Here is a 12,009-nt window from a genome sequence, read left to right on the forward strand (position 1 = left end):
TAATAGGAAGGTGTCATCAGAGCATGATATCCTGCTTAAACCAAGCTTTTATGTTAAACATATGTCTGTTTCTTTTTAATTTTTGGCAATTAATTTTTTTGTTCTCCATGTAACTATATATATTTTTTAGGAATTGTAATATTTTACTTTTTCACTCCGGCCACTAAGTCTAAGAGTAGACTGAGACATACAATGAAAGCGAACTGTGAGGGGGTAATTAGCAGAGAGCACACAAGGATGAGCAACTCGTGAGTTTCTAAATAAACTTTAATAGGACGCTTGAAAAGTACTTCGGGTATTGTTGTATCTTGTCACCACCGGAAGTGTGGGTGGTGACAAGATACTTAGCGCTTTAAAAGGGGGTGACGCCCCCTATTCCTGATTGGCTCTCATTTCTCTGTCTCACAGCAGGTCCTGGCAGTCAGCACAGCACAGTGGTATCCTCATGTGAGTATACCGCGTGTGTGCTGCTGGACCCGCTGTGAGTGTAGGCGGCAGCCTCGCCCAAGCAGCGCTGCACTGCCTTAGGGCTGCCCTTACCGGCGCCGCTGTCACTCTCTTGGTGGCTGCAGTGTCCCCAGGGCTGGCCTCCCAGCAGCAGCGCTGCAGTGCCTGTGGGCTCAGCTTCACGTGGCCGCTGTCAGTCTCACCGCCTGCATCGGCGGCAGCGGTCTGCCGGCTGCAGTGCTGCACTCAGTGTGGGCTCCACTTTCCGGGGCCGCTGTCACTATTCCCGGTGGAGTGGAAGTCTAAGCGGCTGGCAGCACTCTGAAGATCCGTGGGTCCCCTCCCTTGTTGCTGCCTGCAAGGAGCCCGCGGAAAGGCGTTTCTCTGCATATGTAAGGGGTTAATAGCGCCGGTGGGGCTGACTCATTTTGCACCCAGCACAGTAAGTCCACCAACATGTTGAAGCTGCATGCTCTACGGCCAAACACTGGCGTGATTTTAGCCTTGGCAGGAGGGTTAGGGTTAGAGCTGTTTTGGGGTTAGGCTTACAATATTTCTTCTCATACATCTAAGCCTTTTCAGTGAATACTGCAAGCATAAGACCTACACGAATCCCTAACTGTCCTGCCAAGGCTACAATCACCACACTCTGTGCTGCTGGGACCTTTCCGAAGTCACCAATCAGGAGCTAGGGGTGTGACCGGGGCGTTCTGGCATCCGAGCCCTGTCACACCCCTACCTTCCTGGTGGTGACAAGATACAATATTACCAGTACTTCGCAGAACACTGCCAATCACCAAACACAAACTACTAAGTTATCCCACTGCACAATTACACAGGGTTTCACGCATTTCCTAGTGTATTGCAAGTATTCGCTGTGTGATGCACATGCAAATTTTGCGTGCACAAATCAACATGCAAATACGCCGCCGTGAAGTCAGCCCAAGACCTTACACTCTGCTCTCCGATTAGCCAGCACCTGAAAGCAGTGTGAAGAGTCTCTGACTAATGGACTCAGGCCGCCTGAGAAGACCAAAGAGCAATTCAGGAACAGGCAGAATGACGCAAATGGAGGCTGGCAAATAATATTGCACAGGATTTTGTCCCCAAAACTGGAGGATCGTTTTAAAAAGATATTTTCCCATATTTTTAGGTGTTTAATCAAAAACTCATGAATTTTCCTTCTTTTTTGTTGCAGATTGTGGAATCCACCCGTGTAAATCGCCACAAGAATACAATGGCGCTCCGCTGGGAAGCCGGTCTATATGCCAATGAACAAGGCGATTAGATCCACTGCCCCTGCTCTTCCTACCGTTCCTCGGGTGTGGACTTTTGAACAATCTGCTGCCCCGCGGCTGACGTGTCGCTGCACTGTCCCGGGACCTCAAGTCTCTGAAGCTTTTAGATTCCAGGATTATGCGATACAATTCTTCGTGTTGTGATGATACATGACAGATTTAATTACCGGAATGCCATAAAACTTATTTAAACAAGCCAAGGGAGGAATGGCCACCTCTCCCGACACGGCGGTCCTACTAGATAGTTGTATACTCTAGAATTAAAGAATTCCGCGGGATCCTTTCTATAATTCTGCATTGCCCCATTCCTCTATTATTCCTCAGACAAACTAAAGGGGTTCTACCAAGGTAAACTTATCATCCATCCACATAAAAGTCTGATGGGTGAGGGTCTCACCACCAGAACCCCACCAACCCCGAGAATGTGGGTCTCGTCACTTCATTCAATCTCCCCCTCACTCGGAGGGGTGCAGTGATCCCACAGTGATGGCTGCGCATTTGTGGTGCGACTTCATTCATTTTCAATAGGACTGCAGGAGGTAGAGGGGTGCAAGCACTTGGCTATTTCTATCAGCCCCATTGAAATTAAGGAAGTGTCGCTGTCCATCCGCGACCATTTCTGCATAAAACTAATGTCACTCCCTGCAGGTGGGAGAAGAGGGGAACACGGGACCCCTGTACTCAGGATCTCAGCAGTGAGACCCCCACCCATCAGGCTTTTGTCATCTGTCCTACAGTCTAGCTTGGTACAACCCCTGTAATGAGTAAATTGTCAACTGGGTGTTACCAACTGGGGGGTGTGGCCTAGTGTTGGTGTTGGCAGTATCAGCAGACTGTAAGGAAACACCCTTTTGTCAAGAAGAAAGTTAACATCCAGTTGTCACTTTCTTCATAAATGTCTTAGAGGAATAAGAAGAGTTCTAAGAAAAGATGATCCAGAATGGGGTTTTTCCATGTGGAATCCAAGGATTTCTGGAAGCAGCCGTGTCGGGGGGTGCGGGTCCTCCCGAATGTCTGTATGAGCTCCGTCTCAGCAGAGCCTGAATGTTATGGAGAGCTTTTACTCATGCAGATGGATTTTACTCATTTAGTGTCCGGATTTCATTCCTATTTTCTCATTTACCGCAATGAAGAATCCCGAAATCTCCTCTTCATCTGTCTTTATATACAGTAGATATAAAAGGTGACGCCCTGTTGTACGTGACGAGGATGGATCATTGCAGATTTCTTTCCATCTTCAATATGACCCGTTATCTGGACAATCCCACTGGGAAACATACAAACTGAAATCCTTGAGGCTGGGATCACACAGGGCGGAATCCCCACGGAAATCGTGCGGTTTTTCCGCAGCAAAAAAAACGTGAGATTTCCGTCGGGAATGTGCAGCTTCAAAACCCGCGGCACGTAGCTGTGGGTTTTGGAGAGGCTTGGCCGCATGCTTTTCCGTTACGGCCGGCGCTCCCATTGAGAGAAAAAAAATTGACATGCTGCGGCCGGGGAATCCACGGCGCAGCGCTGGCTAATGCCGAATTGGCCGTCCTGTGTGGACGAGATTTTTGACAGATCTCGTCCACATGGCTGGCTAATCCCGGGATTAGCGGCTGCAGGCAGATTTGTCGCAGCAAAATTCCGCACAAAATTTCTGCGGCAAATCCGCCCCGTGTGAACCCGGCCTTAGGGTAGAAAAAGAAACTAAAAGGATGTGGTTGCACAAATCTGCACACCCTAAAACTAATACTTTGTTGTTATCCTCTTTGAGTTTTTTTGGGTCGGTGTCTATCAGCTTGGTACATCTTGACTTGGTAATCTTTGCCCCCTCTTCCTTACAAAAGCTCCAAATCTGTCAGACTACAAGGGTATCTGGCGTGTAGCGCCCTCTTCAGGTCACCCACAGATCTTCAATGGGATTCAGGTTTGGGCTCTGGCTGGGCCATTCCAAGACTTTGATCTTCTGGTGAAGCCATTCTCTTGGTGATTTGTCCGTCTGCTTTGGTTCGTTGTCATGCTGAAAGGTGAAATTCCTCTTCATCTTTTCAGCTGATGCCTGAAGGTTTTGTGCCAAAATAGACTGATATTTTGGACTGTTCATAATTCCCTCCCCCTATGACTAAAGCCCCAGGTCTATCAGCAGAACAGCCCCCACATAATGCTGCCCCCAGCATCATCACTGCGGGTCCAGGGTCTTCTGGTGATGGCAGTGTTGGCTTTACACCAAACATACCTTCTGGAATTCCTGCCAACAAGTTCCCCCCTCGGTCCCATCAGATAGAACACATTCCCCACAGCCCAGACATATGAAGAACACGAGAGATGGTTGTCACATGACTACACAACCAGAACTTACCAGAAACTCCTGCAGCTCCTTTAATGTTGCTGTTGGGCCCCTTGGCCTCCAGAAAAATTTTCTTCTGGTCTTTTCATCAGAATCCCTGTATTATTGGCAGCGGAGTGCTGACTACTGTCTATCAGGAGGTTACATGTGATTGGCTGATTCTGAATACAACCACTTCCCCGAATATAAGAGGGTGTGAACACTTATGCAATCATATTATTTTAGTTTTGTTATTTTTATTTTTCCACCCGAAATGACTTCAGTTTGTCTTCCAATTGAATTGTAGATAACGGGTCACATGGGGGGCGGAAAGAAATCTGAAATAATTCATCTTTGTCCGATTTTTTAACATGACGAAAACCCTGGCCTTCTAATGGGCGTGTAGACCTGGCCGAGCGCTACACACCGGGTATATTAGGAGAAACTATGGATGACCCAGAACTCTACAGACACGAATGAGGAGAAACATATCAGCATTAGGCTCCACAGTTTGGTCCATACGAGGAGCCACTATGGATCTGTTTGTGCAAATGAGGCCTTGGGATATTTGAAAAAAGAAAAATTATTTTTTGTATATATGTGACTGATACTGCCCATAACGAGCTAGACTCATCTATAGGAGATAGAAAATAAGAATCAGCAGCAACAAGACGCATTTTTAAGTTTCCATCAGAGGTTCCAGGATTCTTGACCATTAATAATGCTGCCTGCAGTGTTATTCTTGCTAGTATTTTTGATTGGCCCCTATTATAAGTCACTACGGTCTGTCAGGACTCATCTGCAAAACTGATCTGGTATAGCAGTCCTGGCATTCTCATGAACAGAAGCTATGACACTAATGTGAAAAGAGCCTTAATCAAGGAATCTGTCACCATCTCTTCTCAGCCCTCCCTGAGAGAAGCACAAGACGTGCTGATTACAGCGATATGTCTACAGTCTGTATCTGTGCAGTAGTTTGGGAGAAGCTTGCATTCTACTCCCTCCACCCACTGATTGACAGGTATCTCCCTATGCAGACAGCTGTCAATCAGTAGCTTGAGTTTGGGCAGGGCTAGCTGCAACTCATCAATATCCAGGACTACTTCCTGTAGTCTTCTCTGTGGCTGCTACTAATAAAATGCTAATTTTTCCTAAACTAGCAGACAAATCCTTGTAATCAGTGTGACTTGTACTATCTTATGGTGCCCTCATAGAGGGGTGTGAAACCATGGTGACAGATTCCTTCTCAAGTAAAAGTAGACTAAAAGGAAAAGTTTAAAGTGAACTTCTCATTAACTTTAAGCATTATACTCTTATACTTTAGATCAGCGTTTCCCAAACTGTGCTCCGCGGAGTCCTTGGGGCTCTGAGGGAGGGTCTAGGTTTCCTAGCACTACTCACCACTGTAGCAGAGTTCAGACAGGCTTTAGCGAGGTACAGGACCTGCGGTGGCATTTCATGGCGCCGGACATGTGACCCGTGTTGCTATGTCACCGCAGCTCCTGTTCCTCACTAAAGCCTGCCCAGACACTGTTGTGGCGGGAAGTAGATTGGGGAGCAATGGTGGGGGTTGCAATGGGGGACCCTATTACTACTGGAGCTGCAATAGGGGTCACCTATTTCTACTGGGGCCACAATAGGGGTCACTTATTCCTACTGGAGCCTCAATAGAGGTCACCTATTCCTACTGGGGCCAATATTGGGGACGCTATTACTACTGAGGCCAATGTGGGGGATACTATTACTACTGGAGCCGCAATAGGGGTCACTATTACTACAGGGGCCACCAATATAGGGGTCACTATTACTACAGGGGCCACCAATATAGGGGGTCACTATTACTACACGGGGCGGATTTGCTGTGGAATTCACAGTACTTGTACCAGCAAAGTAGATGAGATTTGCGGCTGTGGAAACAATCTGCACAAAACCCGTGTGGACGCTGACATGAGGTGCGGGATTTAATTCCGCAGCATGTTCATTTTAAATATAATGTATATCAATAGCTCATCTAGCGCTGCAGCGCTCCTCCCTGTTTTTTTTTTTGAACGGCCCTGTCCTTTTTATAATGACGGAAGTAAAAATGATAAGCCACGCCCCCAACCCCTCCCCTGACCACACCCTCTGTCCCGCTTTCGGGCTCCACAAGAAACTTTTGCTTCCAAAGGAGCTCCATGGCTGAAAAAGTTTGGGAACCTCTGGTCTGGATGATCTGGAGTCTAGGGAGCTGTGTCCTATATACTCAGCCGGTCCCCACGATGTCCCTGGGCGAAGACAGCACACATACAGCAACATGACGGTTTTCATAAGGCTGCGCATGCACACTGCCATAGGGATGAATGGGAGAGCCATGCACGGCCTTCAGAAGAGAGTCAAGCTGGCTGAGTGCGCTGACTTGCGGAGAGACACCGCAGGAACAGGGAAGCCGGGGAGGACGAGACACGGCTCCCCTAACTCCAGCTCCAGTATAAGCACCAGAACTTCATTTGCAGTACTTATAGTTGATGACCGGGTCCTTTTTTAATTTTCTTTTCCTGTAAAACATGTACAAAGAACAGATATTTAGAGCAGCAGAAGACATACAGCCACAGTTTTTGGATGGAAATGCCAGAATCTGTTATAAAGAGGGAAGTAATTTGTGCGATGTAAGTGTTGGAAGCGAGGACAGTGCGCCGGTAGAGGCATCGGCGGATCGGGTTTTCTATGTTTGCTTTAAATGTGATAATGCAACAGTATTGGCCCCAGGCTCCACATTCCCCATTATTCAGGGGGCCCAGCTGTTGCCTGCTCTCCGGATGCCACTAAATGGACCCCATTGACTATAGAGGGGTCTGCTTAGCTTCTGGCATCTGGGGAGACTGAAAAGTGCAGCATGCTGCATTATATTATTTGGGGTGGATCTGTATGGAGCCTCCGATGCAGATGTGAACCTCGCCTAACATCTGGCAGGAGCTGCTTTGTTGCAACAGAAACGTTTTGCCGAAATGTTTATTTTGTAGGTTATAGTTTATAATAGGTAGGTAGAAGCCTTGGTAGTTGGGGGGAGGGGCTCATGTTAGTCGTGGGGGCTGAGAGGGGCCCGTCATAATGAACTGCTCCGTATTGTAGGCAGCCTTGATCTGGCCCTGACTTTGTAGGTTAGCAGATTATCAGGAGCCTGACCACTAGGTGGCGGAAAATAGCCTATGTGTACATAGAAGCCAAGGAGCTCTACTGGGCAGATATCATGTTATAATGTACCATCTGATCTATAGTTATCAAACCTAAATAATAGTATTTCATGCATTCGGACATCTGAATATACGTGTAGATGACGTAGAGCAGGGTTCCCCAACTCCAGTCCTCAGGGACCGCCAACAGGTCATGTTTTCAGGATTTCCTTAGTGTTGCACAAGTGATGTAATTATTGTCAGTGCCTCAGACATTGCCACAGGTGTTCTTACCACAGGATATCCTGAAAACGTGACCTGTTGGTGGTCCCTGAGGACTGGAGTTGGGGACCCCTGACGTAGAGCACCGATCCTAAAGGCATCCCTAAAGGCATCCCGATCTCCTTATACTTCAGGATTATTTGTAGTAATCTGAACTTTTATAACCAGTAAATTATCTTCTCTGGGAGGCGAATGTACACTGATTTACCAAAACGAGTGCAAACACAAAGTGGTGATACCCAATGGAAACCAATCTGGGGCAGTCCTATGAGCACTAGGACGGGGTTCGTTGTGTTCACTTGCACTATATGCTTTCCATCCACACACTGCAGTTTTTAATATATAGGTAATTTTCAGCATGCTTTGCAGTTTCTTGGGCTCACAGCTTGCTTTCTGCAGGTTGGGTTATTTTGAGTTTATTTTATTCCTATCGATTTCAGTTAGACAATCTATATTCATATCAAGTTTGGACTGCAGCAAAAATCCACCAGAAGTGAACATGACTTTAGGCCTCATCCATACAACCATACCGTAGGTCTGCACTATTATATGGATAGTCATACGAAGCCCATAGAACCCTGTGGGCCTTTACTGTACATCTGTTTCTCTGAACTCATACAGAAGCTCACAGAGGTTTAGAATGTGTAAGAAACCCATCGTTTGCTATACAAGGGCACTGTATCCAGGGGTTAATATGGTGCCCGGGGCCGGCACATATACAGTGCCTATAGATCAGTAATATGGACTCTGAGGCTCTGTGCCCCTAACCTTGCTGGGTCTGTAAGGTCTTATATTTTTTTATTGCCTAGTATGCATCTCGCACTCCACAGAAGGCTGCACCACGACATGTGATTGGTCTGCAGCCCACCTCTGAGGCTAGTCGGGCCATGCCTGCTGCCCACCTCTGAGGCTAGTAGTTGGGCCATGCCTGTTGACCACCTCTGAGGCAAGTCGAGCCACGCCTGCTGCCCAGCTCTGAGGCTAGTCGGGCCACGCCTGCTGCCCAGCTCTGAGGCTAGTCGGGCCACGCCTGCTGCCCAGCTCTGAGGCTAGTCGGGCCACGCCTGCTGCCCAGCTCTGAGGCTAGTTGGGCCACGCCTGCTGACCACCTCTGAGGCTAGTCGGGCCATGCCTGCTGCCCACCTCCGAGGCTAGTCGGGCCACTCCTGCTGCCCAGCTCTGAGGCAAGTCAAGCCACACCTGCAGGCCAACTGTTGTGTGCATTGCCTCTCTCTGTCTGGTTTGCCATTGGCCCCTGAGGCCCACCTGAAAGCCAGCATAGCCTCTCTACAGGCAACAGTCCTGTAGATATAACAGTGCCACTAAGGCTTTGCGGGTGCCATCAGTCTGCTGGGAGAAGTGCCCAGATTCCGCCTCACACTACCACACACATTCTGAATAGCAGAACATTAGAAACATTATTGCTCTACCTACGGATGGGTGGGAGGGTAAACACCTACCTACCTGGGTTACTTATTGTAGAATGTCTAGGGGGTCCTGCCTGTTTTTCTTACCTTTCTTGTCCTCCGCTCCTTATCTTCCTGCCCTCCAACTGTCCGCCTTTTGTCTAACCAAGACCCTCTATCTCCTCCCCACCAATCCTCTCCCATTGCCATTTTATATTCCCTATCTACAGCTGTACCCTGTACTAAATGTAGTCGTCCAGCCTGACTCATGTCCCTCTCTAGGTCTCCCTTTTCCCTTTACGGCTCCTCCAAATATGTCTAGAGTGTTCTAACATAAAGTGCCAGTCTTGTCTACTGAAAGCAATCCAATTCCAGATTTCCTTTTTGCAGGGCAGGGTTAAAAATGAAAGAAGAGATCCAGTTCTGTTCTCTGGACAACGCTGCCAATTCTATAGAACAGTTTGTATGCATGAGGCCTACCGTGCACCAGATGAGCCACCAACATATAACATCCAGGGCCATCGCAGAGCATTCGCATCATCCACCCTGAGCACCACACACTCCACATGAGCACATCTACAAGTGTAAATATGGCAGATTATTCTGTATAGGCAAGCTGGAGATTTTTTATGGAAAGTGATCATTTATGGTGACCATTGCACTTTAATAAAACTGTGGCTGACAACTGATTCCGTACTTACAAACGCAGGATTCCATTGATTGTTTTCTATTTCTATTATTTTAAGAGTTTTGGAAGGCTTTTGTGTCCGTCTCCATGCGTTGTTACCTGTGAGAAGCTGCAGAGGACAGCTGGGACGCAACTTTTGGTTCAGCGCTTAAAAGTAACTCTTCTAAGTTGCACAAGTTGGCCGCACTTTTACAGAATGCTGTTTTCACTTCTAGTATTTTGCGCCCATTCCATTCTTTATCTTCATAGCAGTTGCAGCAGTTTTTCCAGTACGGAATTCCAATTCTCCAGTATATACATAGAAGATAAAGTTAGGGTAGTTTCACACCTACATTGGGGATTCCACTTTCCTGCTCTGTTGGGGGATCAGGAAAGGGGAATTCTCATGGTCGAATGGTTCAGTCTCTGGATGGACGCCACTGACTATAATAGGGTTCGCCCCCTTTCCAAACAGCTTTTGGATGGAAGAAAAAGCACTGGATGCATCTTTAGCCAGATCTGCGACAGACCCTCTAGCCGGAGGCTCCATCGTAGACGTGAAAGCAGCATTAGGTCTTCCGGTAATTGTCACTAAGGGGAATTTGGGAGATTATGGTCTACATTTCAAGTTCAATGTACTAATGTGCATTAAGCGGTGAGACCCCCCTGGTGATGGCTACAGGGGGCCACAATACTACCATTTAGCCCTATAGCTCTGCAACAGAACCACAAAGCTCGGACTGCCAATAAAGTAAACTGCTCAGAACTTTATACATATTTAGATTAAAAAAATTAAATGGTGCAAAGAGCGGACGCCCTCTGGAAGTCACCAAATTGCATTGGTCACGATTACCATTGTGATACATGGGTGGCCACCAGAGACGCCTCTGGTTTTCCTTGTGCTGGGGGAGAGTTTGGTATTTATACCATAAACTGATTATTGACCAGAGCGCCCCCTCGGCCGCAGGGTATAGAAGAGAAGGTATACAAGGTCGGGTTGTAGGAAAGTACAGTTATTAGTCGCCGGCTTCCCATAGAGGAGAGCACGGCCGTAGCGGAGGAAGAAAAAGAATGAGCATGCTGCGGCCGGCTAATCTGCGCTGCAGTGCCAGCTTCTGCCGGATTTGCCGTCCCCTATGGTTGAGATTTCTGAGAAATCTCGTCTACATGGCTGGCTAATCCCGGGACTAGCGGCCGCAGGTGGATTTGCCGCGGCGAAATTCCGGACGGAATTTCTGCGGCAGATCCGCCCCGTGTTAACCCAGCCTTAGTACTCCTTCACAAGGGCGTATGTGCAATTGCTCATGCTTCAGCGCAACATATTTGGGCTATGAACAAGGTGCTTTTGCATCTTACTGTACTTTTTCACACGCAGGGCCTGTTCAGATGGGTGCAGGACCCCACTTCTGATTTAACCCTTTCCAATCCACTGTCTGACGTCTAAAGACATTCTGATTGAAGCCTGTACAGCTCCGATGTCGGAAGACATCCGGCAGGGTATTCTTACTGTAGATTACTGGCCGCTGTGTTGTCGGGGGGCCTCTCTGGCATGTCACATACCGCAGTACTAGCTCTAGCCAGCAGATGGCGCCATTGTATAATGGCAGAAAGAGGAAGCCCCCTAGGAACCCCTGAATCCAAAATTGGATTGCAAAGGGTTAAAAGGCTATCTAGCCTCATTAGGTCCAGATGTGTTCTTTTCCTAGCAGTTTTGCGCTGTATTCCGTGCGCACTGTTGTGTATTCTGTGCAGATTTGCACTCCCCTCATAGCTTCTATGGGGCCTCCGGTGTACAAATACGCACACAGTACAGCATGTTCTATATTACTGCATGTGTGAGAAGGAGTTGAATCTCAATTTCCATACGGGTTTTGTGTGGATGAGTTTTGCAGCTTGTGGATGAGATTTTCAAAATCTCCCCCACTTTGCTGCTACTGTAAATGCCGTGACATTTCCATGCGGAGGGTCTGCGCAGGCATTCTGCAGCCTGTCTGCCACGTCTGAACCCACTAATGCACCCGCACATTCTACATCCTTGTCTCTTTTCTGCTTTTAGGACATCAACGGTTTTCTCATCTGTGGGTTTGAGAGTGAATTTGACTTGTTTAGGGTCATAAGGTGCAAATAGCGAGCAGTCGCGTCTGTCGGGGACCTATGGTGACCGGTGATCAAAACGTCAAGCATAGCTAAACCGTACAAAAACATCTTGTAAAGTTCCCGTGTGTCAGAATGTTAATTAAAAGATGAAATGACTGATTTTGGAAGTTTGTGCTTCTCTGTTTAGCTCAGAGCGCCATCTAATGACGCCGCAGCGGCCTCTTCCCACCTGGGTCGCCTGGGCAGACAGCGCTCTCCCTGTTGGCTGTCACACACCAAGGGCCACATCAGTATTAGGGCGCCTTCACACGGGCGTATTTGCACACACAAAATTTGTGTCCACAATATGCAG

At 47.8% G+C, this 12,009-nt stretch overlaps 1 protein-coding gene across 4 annotated transcripts in view; it reads left to right on the forward strand.

The window, feature by feature from the left end:
* The window catches only part of MISP (mitotic spindle positioning), a 62,524-nt gene extending 50,708 nt beyond the window's left edge, over positions 1-11,816 (forward strand). For all 4 annotated transcript variants that reach the window (XM_066604644.1, XM_066604641.1, XM_066604643.1 and 1 more), the window contains one exon: positions 1,646-11,816. In XM_066604644.1, coding sequence (XP_066460741.1) covers positions 1,646-1,735 — 90 coding nt within the window. In that variant the 3' untranslated portion in view covers positions 1,736-11,816. The remainder of the gene's footprint in view (positions 1-1,645) is intronic.
* The last annotated feature ends 193 nt before the right edge of the window (positions 11,817-12,009 follow it).

This window comes from Eleutherodactylus coqui, chromosome 5 (assembly GCF_035609145.1).
Source record: "Eleutherodactylus coqui strain aEleCoq1 chromosome 5, aEleCoq1.hap1, whole genome shotgun sequence".
Lineage (NCBI taxonomy): Eukaryota > Metazoa > Chordata > Amphibia > Anura > Eleutherodactylidae > Eleutherodactylus > Eleutherodactylus coqui.